The following is a 21455-nucleotide window of genomic DNA, read 5'->3' on the forward strand; positions in this document are numbered from 1 at the left end:
TATTTCGAGCGCTTAGAGATCATTTGGTGACAAGATATAATTAGCTGGTCTAAGGGAACGGCAGGTCTCGCTCTAAAAATCAGCATACGCAAGACTGCAATAGCTTCTGCAGAATAGCCTGCCCTCGGAGAAGCTATTAAATGAGTCCTTTATGAAGCTTCGTGAATGATACACCAGCTGAAGTACCGCTTTTAAATTTATAAAGAAAAACATCTGAACAAGGAGAGATGTTCAAATACGTTTATCAATCACTGCAACTTTGCAACTTAACACAAATTCAAAAATAATGTAGAAAGAAACAAGTCGATGAAGGTGAAATAAGATATGCAAAACTGCTATACGTAATTGTTACAATATGATATCCCTTTTTTTGCGGTGCTATGGAAAACAGACATCTTAGCACCCCTATAATAATCCTTCTTCACCGTATTTAAAAGGATACGATTAACCTTACCTTTGCAATTAGCAGACTACTGTTTGTGGGAGCCATTGACGTTTGTGGACGATTATTTATATATCAAAGGTTCAAAATGTTGAAATTCAACTCAGCCATTATCCAATACGCTCACGTAAAACGAGCCTCCACAAACATTGTAAGTTCCCTTTCTTTCGATATTAACGGTGTATGTCATTCCGGCTTCTGAAAGATCCATAAAAGGTTTCTAGAGAAAGCAAATCAGAAAGCAAACCTCATAGAGGGCTAGAACGTTAATTAAAACAGTCTGACAAGCTAGTATTAGAACAACTGGATCTTTCATATAAAAATAAACGACCGTTTTAAAGAGCACAATATCCGTTGCCCATAAGGTCGTCCAGATAAGGTCTAAGAGTCTTTTTTTGCCTCTTTGATGCTCATCGACCATTTTTAGCCCTTACATTTTTAGGCCTGTTGTGAATCCAAAATGGATTTTTGTTCAAATTTTTTGTATGTAGCGCATTAAGGCGAGACAAACGAGGTTATAATTACCAATATTGCTTGACGCATGCCTAGTACTAAACAGGAGTGCTCTGAAAATGAGTAGTGAGCGGCCTAGATCCTAATCAATATGAATGATGGTCATATTGAACAAACACGGCCATCAGGAACGACACTTCCAGCACATGCAAACAAATTATTATTGAGATCTCTGTGTTTGTCGACAGATACCTCATCAGAAAAAGATGCATTAAACATGTCATGTATGATTTTAGGAACAGTGTCTCATACCGAACATACGGTGTCACCACAATGGCTCCATGCTATCGGTTGGCTATGAAGGCCTAATTTAAATGAAAGACTTCAGTTAAGCCAGTGAGAATCGCATCGCTAAATGCTATGAAAAATAAACACGACGTGGTCTTAGGAGAACTGCAACCTAGCGAATGTAGAATTAATCGTATCACGAATCAACTATTACAACAGGCTGATGAGAGGATTACCGTGTGTAGGCAGGATTGTTGGATGATCTAAATAGGAGAACGGCATACGTTGAGCAGGGACTTTAGGGCATACGTAAAACAAATATTGCTAATGGACTGGCTAAATACAAAAAAACAGAACTTTGAAACGAAATAGCTGCAACAAGATAACGGATTTGGTGCTGCCGTAAAGGTTTAGGTCTACAGTTGAACTATGGTTTATGTTACGCTAGATGTGACGCAGATTAAATGTTGTGACGGGCTAAAATAGTGATGAACTAGATGGGGCGGGCAATTTAACAAGGTAACTATTAATGTGTACTCTACCCATAGTCATCAGTAGACTAGAAGTTGCATCAATGCATCAGGCATGAACAACGTCCGTGAGTCTATTAACAATGTATAGTAGATTGTAAGAAGACAAGCGTTAAACCGAAGACTGCCGGAGCAACTGGCTAACTAAATATAGGAAACAACAGGAGATAAAGATGGCACAGGAGGACCTTAAGAATCAGTACCTGCGGAAGTGAATACAAAGTGAAAATACACCTGAGGCACCGCTACACGATTGAGTACGTTCAAAAAGACTATGTACGGAATTAGCAAGGCTTTCAACTAGATGTAACAATACGCTGGTGCGCAACACAGGTACGACAGCCGTCCCTGTAAGCCTTGATTGAAGCAATATTGGAAACCATTCCAAGTAAAGATCGAAGAATAGGAAGGCTTGGGTTTAGTGGGTAGGAATCCCATAGCAGCAAACAAAAAACCTAACAGGAAATCCTTATCTGCATGATGCCTTAGCCTTGACTTACCTTAAAAAGGTATTAACGACTCAGATGAAAACCGATGATGATGATGATGAGAAGCAAAGTCAAAATGTGTTTACAACAGCCTACCCCCGTTGAAGATACAATTAATGGTGTATTAATTTTTTTATTTCCAAAGTGGATCTTAAATACATAGTCATTAAGTATAATACACATTTGATTACCATTGGTTGGATATAAGCGATTTTACCGCAGCTTCTGTTCCTGGCTACACTTATGAATCTCGTGTACAGTTTGTGGTCTAGTTAAATATTAACGCACGTGTAAGCGGACGAGTCAGAAAGACCTAGGGCGCTCTATAATGTAGTATTAATATCCGTCAATGTAATTAGCTAGTTGCTCTAAGATGCAATTACACGACGATTCGTTAGTTAAAACATACGACAAAAGAAATTAGTTGGACATTTATCTCCATAGCAAGGATCAGCTATTTAGCAACGTAGGGAATAGAGCAAAGCTCATTTCTCAACTTCCATTCGATGCTAGCTATCGGCTCTCGGTGTCTTCTGCGTACTCTGGCCATCAATGTCGTCAGCTTTAGCAAACCAGGTAAACTCAGCTAGCTTAGTTTCGCAACAATCCAACTGCTTTATCTTAATGTTTTATCTTATCGTTTAAATTGAGTTAGATTTATGTCTGGTAATATTACATTTGAAGCTCAGTCAAAAACGACCCTATCCGGACCAGCATAATACAGGAGATTACCGTGCTCAATTATAAAACTCATAATAAACCAAATATGTCCTATAAACATCAATGCCAAATCTATAAAAGCTTTCTAAACAACGAGAAGATAAAGATCATATAAAGAGCACTGATTAATCCTTCAACATCTAATTCATAAATACTGTCTAGTTAATAACCAAAGACAATGGAAGACAGGCCATTCTCTATTCTATTTTTATCTCTCTCTATCTAGTCTCTAGTTTATACAGGTTTACCACAAATGAATTAGCTGCAAACATATGAACAATAAGACAATATAGTAGTGAAATTAAAAAAAAAATTAATATCTTGGAAAATGCTAATCATTTCACTACGAAGTTCATAAAGACTTGATTATTTTTATCAGTTGAATTGATTACTTCGAAGTTTGTCATCGGTATCATTGTGTTATGGTGTAGACTGCTATATTCTCCGAGTTTCAAAGTCCTTACATTTTTTTGAAGAGATTGATTAAAACAATGCGCGATTTATAGGACACCAAGAGGTATTCGATGAATCGTTGCATATACGGTACTTCCAAACGAAACAAGAATTGTACCATCTGGCGTAAAAAATACTTTCGTATCATCGAGTACGTCAGACAACGCCTGTTTGCGTGGTTTGTCGGCATAATTTGTTCTTTAGGTTGTGGCTACCAGGTTAGTATAATATTATATAGATTCGCCAATGTCTCTCACACTTTACCTGGTGCTGAGCAAGTAACTTACTGCCAGTAGGTGTATATTCTCATTTGCTATTAGTTGTTATTTTATTAATTGTCAATATGACAAAGCATTGCATAAATGCACTCTGTCGTTTTTACTAATTTATTCATTAACTGTACATATATTTATAGTTTACGAACATGAGTGTACTGTGTAGTTATATTCGATTTGTGCTTATTTAGGTCCAATCAATAAGTGTCTGACAACGTAGACCGCTCTATAGTTTTTAGGTTATATACATACACTCATTCATCCTAACATCGTTGTGAGTAATAGGTATACATGAGAATTTTATACACGCAAATACCTTTACGAAAAGCACAACTAATCCTATTCGACCAATGATATAACTATGAATAGGTTTATACTGCGTTGCGCGCATACCTCGCTTATCCGTCGCTCGTATCACCTGCTCTTATTAAAGAAGCTGCTGAGTTTCCAGGAGTAACCGTCTGTCCGGAAAATTGGTAAATAGAATAACGCTTTTCATATACCAGCACCTTCTGTGTGTGGTGATGAGAAAGTTACACACACTAAATTGTTTGTTGTTATGACTTGTTGCGGGGGCACGAATTTCCATACACAATTAACAAATCGTGTAGTAAATACAAAATGCTCGTCGTAAGATTGTTTCGTCCTATATAATCAAGTTAAGAAAAGGTATGACTTCTATATTTTGCTAGCTATCAGCTTATACAGCAAGTTTCATAACTAATTGTTAAAACTTTGAAATGACCGAACTTGGTAGAATCTGTATTATTACGACCGAATCATAATTTTGTTCGTTGAGCTTCGACATTTTCCAGTGAAACAAAATTTAGGCATAAATGCAACTGTCTGAAAACTACCCCATTTTGACTGAGCAAGCGAAAACATATTCGTGTATAAGTGACCCTGCGCCTTTGTCTAACGCAATTTTCTTTAATTCTGGTTTAATAATGATTTCACCATACTTTCGTCATTTAGCTCTAAAATGTACTGGAATCTTGAAAAACTTGTTGTAATACGACCAGTAAGTAAACTAAACAAAGTATCAACTATTTCTAATATACTTCCAAATCCTGGAGAGATATTCGATGAATTCAAGCAAAAGGTCCACTATTATTATCATGTGTTTTTTGTATCTTAATAATCTAGGTACAACATGACCAGACTCTGCCAATACTGGCCTCAGAATTGCACACGGAAAGATGTAAGTATTTGTACCATCAGTTCGGCAATTTTCTGATACATTTATGACTCACTAGTGTATGAAAAGAAATTACTCTGATGAAAACTAGGAAACCACTAACACAGATTTTTTAGATTAGGTAGGGTTTTAGATTTTCTCAGAGTCTGCGAAGTTCATGGTCAGATGTAAAAGCGGTTCATATGCTCAAGAGTTTTTCTATTATATTACTTACAATTCGTATCGTATTCAACCTTCCATCTCGTGATTTTCCTTTGATACATTTTTTATGTGGACTTTATGTAGATGCAGCTGCACTCTGTTCCCAAGTTCACCATCATGAATGAGTTTCGATTTTACGGTCAGCCTACAATTGAAAATTTATTCAAATGCAGGATGATGAGCCGCTCGGAAGTCTGCCCAGCTTTCGACTGCGTTGAATTGTTCGTAAGAAGAACTAACTATTAGGCTAAACAACGGTAGTCTATCTATGAGGCTAGGAGCCAGTTACCCGATTTTATGTTTACTTAGAGCCATCAGATTTTGATATTTGAATGATGTAGTTTGCATAAAAAATAATAAAAAGCTAAATGCAATTAATAAATATCAGCTAGTGAAATATTTGTGTGGAAATATTTAGTCGATATCACGACTTTTATTTGTCTGTCAGTTAATCTTCTTCTAATCTACACGCTAGCCTGAACCGTGCCTACTTCAAAACGCCAGCTCGGTTATGTTTCGTCTTTGATACGAGTCAGCTGGCAATGGATCATACCTTTCATCGTTGTCCAACTCCTTGGCTGTATGGTAAGCAAGTAATAATATCTCAGCTTTCCCAGCTTAAGCTTTCAAAACGTATGAAACCTCTCAAACACTCTATCAGCTTGCTCTGCATACCTGTGCATTATATTTGGAGAAAGCGCACTTTTCCACAATCAATAAATAATTCGTCTCCTCCAACCACGCAAGGATTAAATACTTTTGAGTATGCTTCAAATGCTAACAAACATACACCTGTAGAGTATAATATTCATATAACTGATACACACATTGTTTCTAAAATCTAGAACTTCAGATCGAGCTACATTGGAACGAAACTACAGTGCAATCGTTCTGGGGCGTCGGTTCCATCCCCGTTTACGTCCACCAAGCGCGTACCAATCCTCCCATCGGAATTGAAGCCATCTCCATGTTCCAAGATATTCTTGTTGAAGCGTCAGTCACCCAGGTTCCTGCCAGAAAACGAGGCTTTTTATTTTGTTTAATAATTATGTTGTAAAGCAACTTAATGTCAGTAATTGTTTCCTCCATATTTAACGGCGTTTTTTATTCGAACTATCGATATTCATTAAAGAAATTAGCTGTATTTACTGCACATCGTCCTAAAATTGTACTTTTATTAACAAAGGACTAAGACACCAGGTCAAATGACTATGTTTGTTGCTGGGATTAATTGTCACGTGTCTTGGCCATAGACTCCCTATCCTAGATTTCGTCTGGACATAAAATCTAAGACCCTGAAGACTAGATTCAATAATCTCACACTGACTGTTAGAATTATTACAAGTAATAAATTAATTATTTAAATAAAGCAACCGCTTTTGGATGAAATACCTGAAGTTCACATTTAGACAGCCAAATAGGCGACCCTCTGTGACCGTAAGCGCTAGGTTAGTGGTGTCGCAATAATAAAAGAAATAAATCAAAATAGAGATTGAAGGTATACATATTCTTAATATATTTTTTGCTATATAAATAAATAAATAATTATTTGCGAAGTATAATGTGAATAATGATACGTCTTCAACTCCATTAGCACAGAGCGGGTGGCAATCCTTTAGATACAAATCAAAACTTAGCTGATCTCACCAGCTTCATATCATACAAGGTATATCCTATCATAAAGCATAATTATCGTTGCTCGTTTTAATGGTACATGTCATGTGAACTATGTATCATATTAAACACTAGCATACAACAGTTCGTTTACCCCGACCGTTTCACACTCAATGTGAGGCTTACGACAAGGGACCTTTTCGACCTGAATGGGGCGGCTACCATACACACGCTGGATGTATCCAAGAGTGCCAAATGCACCTCGAGCAGGAGGTAAGCGAGACAAAACACAATAATATGCCTGTTGTATGCAATACCGCGGCAATTCTTTGCTGCGGTAATAATACGATAGTTAGGAAGAAAACGGTGCTGGAACCCAAAGTATTCAAATATTTTTGGAATAGAAAGCATATAAGTGTTGTTTTGTAACCCCAGAGCATCATTCAAATTCGAATGTCACACCTCTTAATTGAGATATACCCTATGTATTGATGAATCAAAGGATCTGATCGAGCACTTGATGTTACTTCATTGGCACGGAACTTCACTGAGCTGTCACTATATTCATTAAAGAAAAAATACTGACTAGATGACATACCTTTTCCTATAGATTTGCAACTGTAGTCTGCCACATCACGAGTATTCAGTCATATACGGCGACAGGCTATGTGGCTACCAAGTACAGGGTAAATATGGCGGAATTTTTTAGTATGACCATGTACGAAAGCATTGCAACCAATTTGGTTCTTGAGATCTACGGGAAAGATCATAATATCTATGAGTTTTCACGAATCTTACGAATAATTTAAATAATTACGAATTATATAAAATATTATGGTAGTATATATATCATCGAGCCTTGTATTCTTCGATTATCGCAAGGACTTGAAATGTTTTTTTTTATAAAGACTAATCGGCATCAGGGTTCAGGAAACAGGCTTGTAATCGTTATTGAAATGTATGGTATTTATAATTCTCCTTTAGAAACATGCATGAATGCCTTGAAAATAAACGGATCTTATGACACGTGCCAAACAAGATGCCACCTCGGCTGTTTGTAAGTATTGCTGTAGTCTTGTAATATATGATACGCGTATGAGATAATAATATAGATAGGAATGCTTAATAATATCGGTATAAAGAAATGCCTCGTGATGAAATATAAATGATTCTTCAGGAGCTTCAGGTGCAGCAATTTTGTCAAAATATATATTTATTGAATGTTTTGTTTGAATTGAAGAATTGTTTGAATGCTTCAAATGCAGGCAAACGAGATATGACGTTCGTCTTTCCGGCATCGACCGGTATGAACGGAACGAGACTGATATGTGAGTTACGTTTCCGTGCAAACATTGGCACGCAAGTCAGAATTATTTGCTTTGGGTTTATGAACTTATAGAATTTATGTTCACGGCCTAAATTCATAATCAAACATATGTTTTCCGATATCTATAACCAAGGAGAATCAGTTGCGGAAAAAGCTTACGGGGCATATCGCGCAGCCATATTTTGCGTACACTCCAGCTACAGATTATGCAAATGCGTGTGAATATTTGAAGGTCGGAAATATATAAACTGGAATAATACTGAAGTTTTATCATTAAAGTAAGTGTGGTACAGGTTGTAATGACAAGCTTTAAATTTGGAAGGCGACTTCTTTTTATCCTGTGTTAATCTTTCACCTTAACAAACCTACTTAAATAATAATTAGGATAATGCGTACATATACGTGCTTTGCCTAACAAATAGATTGACACTGTTTTGTTTTGACTGCAATGTTTTTTTCTTAAATATACCTTTTTGATGCAGGGTTAGATTGCCATTGTTTTATATCAAGTCGAGCCATTTAAAAGAGGTAAAGAGTGGTAACTAAAAAATATATTATTTAATCAATTTATATTTTTAATCTGATAATTTTACGGTCTTGATTTGAACAATGATACTCAAACCTGCAATCAAGGTCCAAACTTCCGATAAAATTGTGACGGGTAAAAAAGATAATTACAAAAACAGCGGTATAAAGCACTCGATAATCAGAAGATGAAACAAAAACAAATAACAAAAACGAACGTTACCTGCGCATCAACCTAATAATTCTGTTTTACAGACATCGTGCAACCTTAATGCTATCATTCGGATCCTCGAGCGTGGAATATTTTCGATATGTACAAACTATTGGGGTACGTATCTAAATCTATTACAGCCTGCTATTCGATTACTTTTTCAGGATTGGATATGCAGTATTTTGACATGATTAATAGGCATAAATTCATCTTATTCATTACATAAGTCCTATGGAGGAAACTAGGAAAATCCGTTAGGTTTACTTAACTTTAAAACAATTTTTCAAACTTAGCCATCTCGCAACGACATGTTACATACGTTTGAGAGCTCGATTAAGCAAATCCTTGATCTGCTTATCGTACGTGTGATACGAGTATACACCTAACTTGAATTAAATAAAAATAATATATATATGAGTTCATACAGTGAAATTGATTATTGTATTGATGTTTGTTGTACGTTATATTTTAGCCAGAAATGGTTTTAGGCTACATCGGCAGTTACATCGGAATCTGGGCCGGAGTCTCTTTACACGGACTATTCCAAATCATCCACGATAAGATCCAAAAGTGGTGCTGCTGTTGACTCTGTCCGCAAATGGGAGCGAACTGCTGCCGCTGATCTGTTTTTTTCTTTTTTATTAGAACTTGCTTGCAATATTAGTCTAAAAATAAAGAAGAAAAAGAGAATTATTGTATACAAGGTGGCAGATTTTCTCAGCTGTTCTAATTGCATAAGGGTGTTTACAGCAAGAACTGGACAAATATCGCGAAATGACCGATAGTACACATCAAATTGCGTTCAGATTAATCTATTAAATCCATTGGCGTTATAAAATGGTAGATCATCATCAAACGACTATGGTATCAAACGACTGTTGACAGATGATGATGGTTTGAAGTAATATAAGAGTCAATTCTAAACTAAAATCCAAGAATATTAAATTTAGGGTTCAGTGGCTGACAATACCCTATCAAAGGTGTAGTCTAATCTGTATAGTCCGTTAGTCTTTCGACTTTTTTTTGAAAAGGATCACACCTAACTACCTGTTTCATAGCATCTACGATGCAATGATTAAAGAGATGTCTTTGCAACCCTCCGGCCAAGCGACTCTGTCATAAAGTGATTCGGTTAACAGATAAATTGCGTTGACAAGTGTTTTTGTACACATGTTGAAACCTTTTAATATATGACAAACGGCGTTGCTAATTTCGACATGCACTGTTTGCGAGGAAACTTGGATTTACGAAGTCCAAAGCACGATGCAGAAAGATAGAATATGTAATAATTTTTTCAATAATATTTTGCGGTTTCCGTTATGTGCGCAACGTTTGGGTACACAAAACACAGTAGGTCGTATTACTAATTCGAGACATTTTATACTGTGACATTTTTCAATAACTGGACAGCGAATTTGAGCTCATTCTGTATTCGCCATAATCCGCGGTTATGCCCAATCTTCAACTAAGATAATATGACAAGGTTTATAGCTATTCATATATATTACTTGTATATATTGTAGGTCATATAGTGTAATCTCAGGTTTGTAATGCAAATCATTATTAATTCTCTAACTTCAAACTAAGCTTTTAAAAACATTCACAAGGAAGTGAACCAACTCGAATAATTTACTATTTAGATCATAAGTTCTATGAATGATTAACAGAACAACCAAATAACTTTGGAACGCCTACTCACCAAGATTATATATTTATAAGGTTTTGCTTCAATAAAATGTGCTTAAATGTCATGCGACTTTGTAAGGGCTATTTATTACAGCAAAATCAACATCGGTTGTTAATAAGCACACTAGATATTGGTTTGAATGTCAAATTACCGCTATTAGAAACAGGCAACCCGTTATCATTCCCAATGGCTTTTACTTTCCAGTACATTTTTAGGTAATTAAAAACTCTCCGCTCAGCTCAAAAACAGGGTAACCCCTATACATAACCTGAAACGGCATTATTGTGCGGTTTTTGCATAAGACATCTGACTCAAAGGTAATGCTTACCTACAGTACTACCGGACATGAAACATTTGCTCACCATTACATAGTCAGCATCCAAAACCTAAACATGTTACACCGTTTGCTCATCGGCAAATTATTTGGCAAGTTAAAGGCACACAAAGCTGTGTTTGTGTTTAATCAGTAATTTTTTTTGCTATTAGGTTTGATAGGTTTTTTAATATGTCTAGATGTAAAAAAGGCTAACGGCAATTTTTTAATCTACGAAAAGCTTACTAAAGGTAAAACAATTATGAGGAACCCTATGGAGTTATGTTTTTGCGTTGCGCTAGTAGAAATATAAGATTCATAACTAAAAACCTGATTTTGTTTATAAAAACCTTTACCAATGAATAGTCCTACCAAAAGGAGAAAACCTATATATAGAATATATTCTCATAACCCACCGTTCTCAGGATATCTGAGTAAATGACATTTCCACCACACTTCATAAATGCATATTCTGAAAACTATGTAATGCGAAAACTAGTCGTAGGGCTCAGGTACTATTAATGACATCAACTATGCACAAAAAAATCCTGAATCATTTGAGTTAAAAATCTTTGTTAGCTAGCGAGGTGAACCGCCATGCCCTGTGCCAGACATCAGTAAATTTACTTATGTGTGTTTGGTATCGACAACATGAAAGCCGTCAATTAGCAGACATCGAATCATCTTTATTGGTTTCCGTTTGTATACAAACATCAAAATATAAACAACATTTAATAATTATTCTAGGCAACAATTGACTGCCTATTCTTCTGAGTACTGCAACAGGGAGTCTGATTTGTATTGTTGAGTGAAAAAAATTGATATTTGTGTTTGTAGTGGCGGTGAGTTGTTAGGTGCAGTTGTGTCTACTTACGGTAGTACAACGATGAGTTCCAGTCATTCAGCCGCGAAGGTTTGTATACATGCAAAGAATAGTAGATATGGAAAAGGTATTCGATTGCTTCGAATTCAAAGGCGCATTCGATCTTCTTCGAGCTGGCACATCACTTCTAATTTAACAAAGAGCACATGACTGTTTATAAAGCTGACATTCGTACAAAATATTTGAATGCAAAGGCTGCTGTAGAGCACTGAATGTTGAAAAACAGGTGTGAAAACGTCACATGCGTAAAGTGAAAATATAACATTTTCAACGTATTTAGTCACAACACAATAGTTGTTTAAAGATATTATAGTGCTTACTTGACACGTATTGATTTAAATTGTTGTCAATCAATGAGTACCAGTTTTCGTTCGTTTAGCAACTAGCAACTAGGTCTGGTTGTTCAAGGTTCATCTTATTATAAATGTAATATAGCATAATTATTAGACATCGTCTAATTGGATGATGTGCTATTTGGGTCGCTTGATGTCGCACCGTACGACACTTGTGTAATTATCATAATAATCAGAATAAGTGTGATTATCGGTTATTATTTTGCAGGTTGGCGAAATTTTCACTGCTGCGGGTACAGCCTTTACGCAGTTAGGCGAACTATCTATGCAGCTATACTCTGACACGGATCAAAATATAACGGGGTAAGCAGAGAATGAGCATATCGGTGATTATGGTCACCATCAAATTCTGCAATTTAGTTCCTTTCTTATCTCATGTGCACATTTTTTAGATTTAGGAGTGACTTTATTGAACTGTAAACTGGAGTTAATACATAGCTGCTGTGAACTAAAGTCATACAGCTGTGGAGTCCATCGGCTGTGGACTAGATTTAAAAATGAAAATAACGCGCTGTAAGTCTACATACCCTTCATAAAAACACATTTCTTATACAAATTTCCTTTGGTAAAGGTAGTATTGAGCACAGTGGTTATCATATTCATCTTCAGTTACAATGTAAGGCGCATTTTGAGGTCAAAAAACCTTTTGACGTGCTGATCATTTAGCCTCTCGTATTGCTTCTTTATAAGGAAATTTATTTTGATCATATTTGTAACCATTGAACCATACACATTCTGCCAATTTGTGCTCCTTTCAGAGGGAAGTGGACAGATGAAGAAATAGAGATGCTCAGAAATGCCGTCAAAAGGTTTTCCGAGGATTTACAAAAAATATCCGAGAACATTAAAAATAGGGCGATGTAAGTACGTTCTACAAGGGTCCTTCTTAAAGTAGTGGATTAAACTTATACACTCATAAAACAAAATATAAATGTTTATCTATACTCGAATAATTTTACTTACACTAGGGCTATAAATGTAATAACGGCCAAACTCTGGCTTAACCGGCCGGCTTTGATAACTGCACTCGGACAAAACCTGATATATACGTACAAAACTTAACTGCTCTTCGTTTCATACGTCTATTATAAATGTAGTTCACAGATTAAAAACAATATGAAACGAAAAGCATATGAAAGTGCCGGCGTAACAGCGGCAATCAAGAAGACTTCTACGGGAGCAAATAGCACAAATGCAGCCACGACTGCAAAAGCAGGGGTCGCAGCAACGAGTACCGCAGGGCCTGCAGCGGTCGGGTACGTTAATTACTAGTCACATGTACTTTTACTTATAATAAGTATTACAGCATACTTATCCAGAGTATTTTGGCTAGTGACAACTTGTTTCTCATTGCGTAGCTACGGTATTAATAACTTAACACTTTAGCACTGACTGACTCATCAAGTGTTAAATAATAAGAATACGTATTTTGCTTTAACTAAGCTACCTACTACGCCGCCATGTTTAACATGACCGTAGATTGAAGAAAAAACCTGATGATCGTTTTCGTACTTACGTTCACTTCTTATAACTGGTGTCGCTGTGTCAACAGCGGAGTGTCTTCAGGTGGCGTTATCACGAGTTCTAGCATGCCCAGTGTCAAGCAGGAAAGTTCTCAACAGGCTGCGCTTGCAGCAACGATTCTAGCCGCTCAACAAAAGCCGTCAGTCCATAGTTCCACACATGCTCCACCATCGGCCGATCTCACCCTTAACATGCTTAATGCCACACACGAGCACGAAGTAGACTCAGTGGTGGGTGTCGGTCTTGCTGGACCGGGACAAAAGCTTCAGTATGCTGATGACTCGAATTAATTTTATTTTCCGCTCTTGGTAGTCGGGCAGTGGGCTAGCGATGGGCATCGTCTTGTACATGTTCATAGTAATAGGCGGTGGTATAGATACGGTTGCAATGGAGTGAGAGAATAGATCTTATATTCAGTTTATAATCGTTTATGATCCTACTCCCTTACAGTGAGGTTAGTCAAGAGGTGGCCAGAGGCCAACCAACGCTCTGGGGAATGATCTTATACCTATTACGGTACCATTACATATGGTAAGTGAGTTGATTCCCTTTTTGTCACTTTAATAAATCTTAAAACAAAATTAAAAATTGTAAATGCCCTATTTATAAGGACATACAGTCTAAAATGTGTCGCTTTCCATTGGAGGTACATGTCTGTGGATTAAAATTTGTTTTAGATACTGTAAACTGGGTTGATTTTGTAACAGCTCAGGTGGGTTTGGTATAGTTAAAACCTATTAAACCTCACGCTTAAAGTAGATATTCACGCAGGTATCAACTTCATACATCAAACGGGCTGCGAGTTAAGCCAATTTGAACGTTATCCGGAACTTTCGTTATATGACCAAGTTTGTCTTTCGGTTTTGTTGACCGACTTAATGCCGTATGTAACATGCCGAACACGTGATTAAAATGATAATAAGCATGTATAAATTTTTATTTATTTAAAAGCATCAGATAATAGAAATTTGGAAATATTCTACGATAGTGATGGGCAGCAATTAGCGATTCTACCGATTATTGCGAAACTTGGCAAGCGTTTGCTTGGTGTGAATATAATTTTAGACTCTGTTACATTGTGTGTAGCCACGCTGAATAAGACTTACCGCTTCACCACGCAAGACGGATAGATTTAGAAGCTTGTGTATCCTTAACATATCGTGTAAGGAAGTTCTAGTAAGCAAGCAAGTGCTTAATTTGGATTTTGTCGCAGCCTAGTCAATAGTATAAATTGGCGCTGTTCAAGTTCTTGAAAAGGGAAACTGAATATACATATATATATTTCGTCATTAAACTTTCGACGAAACGACTTTTCAAGACTTTCAAATGCAGAAAAAGTGTGCTAAAGTCATTCCAGTTCACGGTGTTGTTGTGGGCGGAGCTGGTCACTTCGTACAATCAATGCAAGGTCGACGTGAGAATATTACGTTAACTTTTGTGCCTCCATACTGGTGTGACATTCGCTAGAAAGTACATCTCTGGTTGACCTTAAAGGTGAAATTTTGTTATATGGCAAGCGTGTTTCAATCGATTTGTTCACTTTGTCATGGCTATTTCAAAAGGATAGAATTCAGTTGACTTTTCGGGTCAGTGGAGTGAACATTCATAGTTGCTAGCTTATGGCTGAGTGATGACAGCCATGTACGCTAGCTCTGGATGTATTTGTAAATCACACGTATATCATGCAAGATGGAGTTGCACAGTGTAAATGTGTAAACAAACGTAGATTCCTTTAGCAAATATATCTATGATTATTATCATTATGATCGCCGACAAAGCAGAACTGACAAGGAAGTGTGAATATCGCACATTTTGTAACTATAAGATTAAACTAATTTACGTTTGTTAATAAAGACGAGTTAACAATTTCCGTTTATTTATACGTCGATTCATTGAAGCGCAGTATATTTTTACGAACGTGATAAATATGTATTCTCATAATAGGCTTAAAAAATAGATAAACATTTATATATCGCATGCTTGACGTATTCGCTTACCAATTCATCTCGAAGTAGCTGATGCTCAAAATCCCACGTTAAGAAAAAAAACACGAAAACCGTTGTTTAGATTTAATGATCATATCGTCTTACCAAATCTCCACTTGGTCTAATTGATTGCCTATGCTCCTGTACAACATACTGTGTAAATATAGAATAATATCGTATTTTCTATAAGCGCAAAAAATACCACTGTGCTAATAAGGAAGTGTTTATACATCAGTTTATGCAGTTTTTTTCGTATGTTACTATAAATATAAAATGGATATATATTGAAAGAGCGTCCACCACGTCTTGTTACGGCTAGCCCAAGCGAAGGGCAGGACGCTGTTGCAACATATGTATTTGCGAATTGTGTATATATGTGATTAACCTAGTAAATAAAAAAAGTCAGTTATGCGCATGCATGTGTTTGTATGCGTCATAATCAAAACAGTGATTGTGAGAAATGCGAAACAATAGAAAACGAATAAATCAGTAGCAGCGATTTGTAAGCTAGTTACTTGGATTATTCTGAATCATTACTACCCTCATCCTAGTTTTCTGAAATATCATTCAGTCAGGTACACCAGTGTTCAAGGAATCAATATATATACTGAAACAACAAGAATTTTCCAAAAGGACCAGAAGAATGTATACTTAAACTGTGGCAGTTTTTAAAAATAAAACGATGGTTGTATTTAATCCACAAGTGTAGATTATTAATGTGATTCGCTTGAACTTTTCAAATGATCTCTCGTTGCGCCTATTATTTAATTTGTCGCGCATCGAAAAGTCAGAAAGTAATATTGTTTATAGAGTGGATGAAACTTCCTTCCTTATTGTGTTCACAGCTATTTTTTATCATTATTTCATTTATATCATCATCAAAATTTTCCGTAACATTATCAAAATTATTTTTAGTAAATAACAATACTTACTGTTTGTGTAGCCAGAAAAGGTTATGTCGTGGTCACACAGTGCGGGCGAATTTAGTTTTCCTCAACATGTAGTCATGGAATACCACTATTTGATTTGTCCTCGGCCTTGAGATGAGGAACTGCCACTCCATTTGTTGTGGTTTGTTTCGATCAACTCGATAACAATTGCAGGCGATAACTCCCCAGAAATGTATTGCAAGGAAATTACAACACCAAGTGGCCTGTTAAGGGAAGCAGTCTCCATAAGAGCCTGCATCGATAATAGGTTTTCTTGGCCCCTTTATGGCTCTATGTAACCTATGTGTCAGTGAGTTCTGGATTCTATAGTAACTAATACTCCAAATTCTGTGAAAAGTTTTACCGTTAATACATCTTTAACTGGATCGGATCCTAGCTGCGCCAGTGCTAACGCTTTTACGAATTTATACTACAATGACACTGTTCGACCTGATATCAAATTTGCCGAGCCTCAGCTCCATTAAGAATATTAGTGACATTTTGAATTTAAATCCCAAAATGTTGGTGCACGATATAACCAACGAATGAAGGAAAAATAAAATCATTCAAAAATTGGAAATTGTAATATTTTTAAATATGTGGGTGAGGCAAACGCTTTTCCTAAGTCAATTAATATAATTTCACTTATTATTATTAGAAATGATCCCTAAAAAGTACGCATTTTTCCTTTGCGGTCAGATTTTAGATGCAGTTATTTCGTAGATGGCTTGTTTGTGCCTAGAATTATAACGACAGGAGTTTATTTTTTTAAGTCTGGGCTTCTTGCTGAGCAATAACATAGTTTTACGCAAAGTAGATCTCGTGAAGCCTAGGCAATGTTTTTAAAGAAAAGGAACTTACTAACATGTCTATTTTCTAGGATGTTCGAGGATTTTATCAACAAGTTATTCAAGAAAGCTAGGCTTAGACAGTTACGGCATTCGTAGTTATCCTACAAATAAAAAAAAATTTACTCAATTCTAATTTGTTTTAATTCTAATTGAGTATGTTCTTCAGGAGTTCCACAAATACCATATCCTTAGCCTTATCTATTTAAATTAATAATAAAATCTATTAAAATTTTGTGTTTTAGAACTGCATAGAGTCGGAACTTAGATGATGCGCCAGCCCTTTCATGACACTTTATTAATTGTTCCTTGATCATTGAGGCCGGAATAAGCGGACGCAGTATAAGGGACCAAAAAGAGCAGAGAGCGTTAAATGGTGTGCAGGTTCATATTGAAATCGTGCAAGCAATCGTAGCAAATGAATAATTAATGGCGGTAATGCAGATAAATTTGTGTCACACTTCGGGGGATACAATATCCTAAGAAATTTTCTTCTAAGAAACATTTTTCATAAAGTATATCCATATTGTTTTCAAATCTACGAATTATCAGACATACAGAAGCTCGTGTAAGATTACAAAATGCCATCGATATTTTAGTGAAGTGGAATTCCAATAGCGAGTTAATTCTCTTGGCTTCAAAAAGTGCAACATTTTTGCTGAGCGATGCAAACATTTGTCCAATTTTAACAATGATCTCCTTCTCTTAAAAGAATTTATTCGAGATCTAACCGCTGTCGCTGCTGAGGTTAAATTTGTTTTTCACATTTTAATAGCCCTTCGATCAGCCACTGTGGTATGCATGCAATTTCTCTTTTTATAAAAGAGTAATCTAACTTTTACATTTAACATTACAGAACTGTTGCCTGATTTTGTGCAAAATACATTCACCGCACACAGACTAAACAAATATCAGTCGCGACGAAGTTTTGCTCACACCTGTAAAAATTACATGGAAATGCGTATTTAGAATTATATACTAAACTAGCAAAGTTTTTGGTTAGATCTAACAATTTTTAAAGTATTTAGACTACCCACCGTTGTACTGTGGTATTCGAGTGATTAATTAACAGTATTTTTTTAAAACGTATGCCCCGATGACAGAGACCATAAAAGTATTAATTATTAATAACTATTAATTATTTATTAAGTATTAGTTTCCCTGTGCTTTTAATGAAGCTCTGTTTTCATTTTGTTATTTACCATTTTCTTAAAAGTTTTGGTTTCTTTAACCTTTTACTGTTTACATTCTTATATAAATTATTCAAATATACTCGGTTTCACATAACTGCGTATAATTTAATGTTGCAGTGAGCAGAACTTTACGTTATGTATAGGCTCAAAAACGGGGGCTTTATGCGAATTTATAAAAAAAAAAATGCTTTTTTATACTCCCCGTTATTTCGGCAATTAACTTGTGGCTTGGAATCATATAACATTTTCAATCTATGGTAATACACTTCTACAACAATACGAGGCCGCACTTGGCTAATATTCTAAGGATCGCTTTACAAGAGCTTACATGGGGCGGTGGGTGGGGGGGGGATATCTTGCATTCACCATACTCTTCAGATTTCGTACTTGCAGATTATAACCCTTATTGGCACCCACTGGCAAATAAGGTTAACAATGACTAATAATAATACTAATTCGAGATAATATAGAAAATATTAGTTTTGTATATATATATCAAAAATATGTCCAGATAACGCAAATATGTTAATAACGACCTTGCACAATTCTAGCACGCCAAGCTGTAGTTCTTCACCTTTTCCTTTTTGCTTCTTTTCACTCACTTCGATTATCCTAGTTTTCATCATATTTCGGATCACCGGCTACCCAAACGTTTCTTAAATGAGATTCTCTATTTCTTGTTGAAGTTGAATTGCACGCTTTTTCTTTATGTTCAGCTAGGTCGTTGTCAATGTCAATTTAGACGTATTAGTGAACGATATATAATTAACCCTTGCAATAGGTTCAGACAAGTCTGGTTTTTGTGCTTCTAAAGGTAGCGATCACGCTCCCCAGACATCTGTTTTCGTTGCGGAGTCTCAGGCCGACCAAACTCACTGAAATTAGTGTAAAGCTATCCCCTAATTCTCGAAATGTTCGGACTATACAAATGTACAAATAAGGTCGAGAAAATGAATCGTTGATCGAAGAGGGATTTGTGGTGAACCGACCGACACATGTTTGCCTGACAGCAAACAGCAAAAGGATGCTTGTTATTGTTATCATTTCGTGCACTACAGTATATTAGGTTGTTCAGTCTAAAATTAAGGTTAGTTTCTTATCCTAACATGGTGCTATTTTATGATGGTGCGGCGATTCGCGGGTTTTATTTCGTTTTCTAGATGCATTTGTACTTTCTGGATTGCAGTAAGCAATAAAGAACAGTCAGAATGTGACCTGAAAACAGCATTATGCCTGCAATAGCTTTTGGTGCCGTTTTGATGGTCTGGTTCAGGTGTGATCCACTAAAGTTTCATGAGTCCTGGTTTGTGGACTACGGCTAAGGGTTGCTGTCAGCGATATCACACGACACCGCTCAACCTCCTACCACAAGAAGATCGTTAGCAAAAGTGTAGAAATTACAATGGAATCTTCCTATTATACACAATATTTGCTAAACATTATTTCCACAAATTATCATTTTTTCAAGATCTCAATTACTACTGTTTATATGAAAATTACTCAAATTTTAACATAATACGGACATCATATTCAGAGACATTGTAGACGCTCATATCCCAGATTCCTACAGAAATGAACTAAGTTATTATTCAAATCGTAGAAAATCATGAATGATAATGGTATATACTGCGATTAAAAATAGAAGAACTAGCCTTGTGAAAATAGTTTCGAAACATTAGAGTTGATTATCTCGTACTTGAATGACTTAACATATTGAACCTTCAACCTGATGAGCTTGAAGATGGTTCCTCCAGTGTTTATTTCGGAGGTAAATCAGAATGTACAACGAGCTACTTTAGTTCTAGCGATGACTGAAACAGTGGCAAAGCTGATACCAAAAGCTAGTATGGCATAATTCCATTTTTAGATTTGGACATCTGTATAAAAGTTTTTTACACAAAAAGGTATCAACTTACACAGTAAGGATGAGAGTCATGAACTGGGACACCACATCGTTAAAAAGATCTAGCATGCAAGCGAAAACTATTTCCCGTGAGAGAAGATTGCTAGTCACGCCAGTAACGTCAGAGGAACGCATGAAGGTTATGTAATTGCAGGGCCCAAGGAATGCGTCAAGAGAACCCTTGAACACAACAAAGATACGGTGAGCTCGTTTTAAATGTGGTGTTTGTTCTCGTGAGCCGCATCGCACAAGGTGTCGAGGTATACATACTCTGACGAAAACCATGTCGTCCGTGGAGGATTACTTTTCGATACTACAAATAATGGACCAATGTCTTGCGTAGTGTTGATAACAAGATTTTGCGGTACTAGCTTTTCTTGGCTATGTGTCTGTGTGATGTGCCAATATTAAGATCTCGTGTTGCTTACAGACTTCGTAGAAACCGACTTTTGACCAGTCAAACGGGACACGTCCGTTTTCTAGGCTCACATTAGACAACACAATTCAGCAAAGCTTGAATCATACTGCATCCTCTAGGCGAGCGTCAAGAGCGGGATGAAAGCATACCTCTTCTGTTTGAGGCGATAGCACGCAATACCTTTATGAATAATATCGATCGGGACCGTTGTAAATAATTGAACTTTTCGACATATGATATTATTACTACCCCACAAAGCTTACCAATGTTGCCTTTGTCAGGTTTGTTAATAATGCAACAATGAACATCGCTGGGCGTGCCGATGAGCGATCAGATACGGGCAGGAACAGGTAAATCAGTCGTCAGTAATAACTGTTGGCACTTTTGAACCGGCAATGTTGATAACGTGCGCTAATTACGTGGTCAACGTTCTCTGTCAGAGTAAGCTCTAAAACGACATTAACGTGTGGGCGACGGAAACTTTGAAGCCATCTTCCGATAGTGTAAGGTCTGGGTTTTTTACTCATAGAATACAACAGAGACATTTCCGTTGGTCCTCATTGAGTTTGCTTGTAATAACGAAATAGTAGAAGAGGTCCGTATGCTAAATTTTTGGCTAGTGTTTCCATTCATATTTCCCCATCATACTTTTGGGCAATATATGAATACGGTGAGAAAAAATGGAACCTTGGTC

The 21455-nt window shown here is 36.4% G+C and overlaps 2 protein-coding genes and 1 long non-coding RNA gene across 12 annotated transcripts; 2 read left to right on the top strand and 1 right to left on the bottom strand.

Moving 5' to 3' along the window:
• The first annotated feature begins 1227 nt into the window (after positions 1-1227).
• LOC111251985 (uncharacterized) lies at positions 1228-10481 on the top strand. 5 transcript variants are annotated; one of them, XM_086990475.1, is made up of 8 exons: positions 1232-2777; positions 3428-3592; positions 4019-4125; positions 4796-4850; positions 5133-5269; positions 5524-5633; positions 5894-6935; positions 8770-10481. In XM_086990475.1, the coding sequence occupies exons 1-7, from the start codon at positions 2754-2756 to the stop codon at positions 6103-6105; spliced, it is 810 nt and encodes a 269-aa protein (XP_086846601.1). In that variant the 5' UTR covers positions 1232-2753; the 3' UTR covers positions 6106-6935; positions 8770-10481. The 5 variants fall into 5 exon arrangements, with proteins under 5 accessions (XP_086846603.1, XP_086846601.1, XP_086846600.1 ...); XM_086990477.1 differs by lacking the exons at positions 5894-6935; positions 8770-10481 and having other exon boundaries at positions 1228-2777; positions 5497-5593; XM_086990474.1 differs by lacking the exons at positions 5894-6935; positions 8770-10481 and having other exon boundaries at positions 2366-2777; positions 5524-5893.
• Positions 5446-11436, bottom strand: LOC147755243 (uncharacterized). 2 transcript variants are annotated; one of them, XR_015328677.1, is made up of 3 exons: positions 11142-11355; positions 9231-9390; positions 5446-6058 (listed from the first exon to the last, which is right to left on the bottom strand). It is a non-coding gene; the product is annotated as an uncharacterized LOC147755243 (long non-coding RNA). The 2 variants fall into 2 exon arrangements; XR_015328676.1 differs by lacking the exon at positions 5446-6058 and having other exon boundaries at positions 9138-9390; positions 11142-11436.
• Positions 11437-11470: 34 nt separating this feature from the next.
• LOC111251893 (uncharacterized) lies at positions 11471-15361 on the top strand. Of its 5 annotated transcripts, XR_015328675.1 has the most exons (7): positions 11471-11638; positions 12170-12264; positions 12720-12821; positions 13059-13217; positions 13514-13715; positions 13936-14016; positions 14257-15361. XR_015328675.1 is itself a non-coding variant. In XM_022808993.2 (6 exons), the coding sequence occupies exons 1-6, from the start codon at positions 11612-11614 to the stop codon at positions 13936-13938; spliced, it is 588 nt and encodes a 195-aa protein (XP_022664728.1). In that variant the 5' UTR covers positions 11471-11611; the 3' UTR covers positions 13939-15361. The 5 variants fall into 5 exon arrangements, 3 of the variants coding, with proteins under 3 accessions (XP_022664728.1, XP_022664729.1, XP_022664727.1); XM_022808993.2 differs by having other exon boundaries at positions 13936-15361; XR_002674006.2 differs by having other exon boundaries at positions 11472-11638; positions 13514-14016.
• Positions 15362-21455: the final 6094 nt, after the last annotated feature.

This window comes from Varroa destructor, unplaced genomic scaffold (assembly GCF_002443255.2).
Source record: "Varroa destructor unplaced genomic scaffold, Vdes_3.0 BEIS01000005.1, whole genome shotgun sequence".
Taxonomy (NCBI): Eukaryota; Metazoa; Arthropoda; class Arachnida; order Mesostigmata; family Varroidae; genus Varroa; species Varroa destructor.

What these genes read in the sequence shown, in the direction of transcription:
- LOC111251985 (XM_086990474.1), top strand. Translation starts at nt 2,754, where the DNA reads ATGTCGTCAGCTTTAGCAAACCAG. An exon ending in AGAATTGCACACGGAAAGAT is followed by an intron (nt 4,851 to 5,132) that starts GTAAGTATTTGT and finishes GACTTTATGTAG; the next exon opens with ATGCAGCTGCACTCTGTTCC. An exon ending in GCTTTCGACTGCGTTGAATT is followed by an intron (nt 5,270 to 5,523) that starts GTTCGTAAGAAG and finishes TCTACACGCTAG; the next exon opens with CCTGAACCGTGCCTACTTCA.
- LOC111251893 (XM_022808992.2), top strand. Translation starts at nt 11,612, where the DNA reads ATGAGTTCCAGTCATTCAGCCGCGAAG. An exon ending in ACGGATCAAAATATAACGGG is followed by an intron (nt 12,265 to 12,719) that starts GTAAGCAGAGAA and finishes TGCTCCTTTCAG; the next exon opens with AGGGAAGTGGACAGATGAAG. An exon ending in AACATTAAAAATAGGGCGAT is followed by an intron (nt 12,822 to 13,058) that starts GTAAGTACGTTC and finishes TTATAAATGTAG; the next exon opens with TTCACAGATTAAAAACAATA.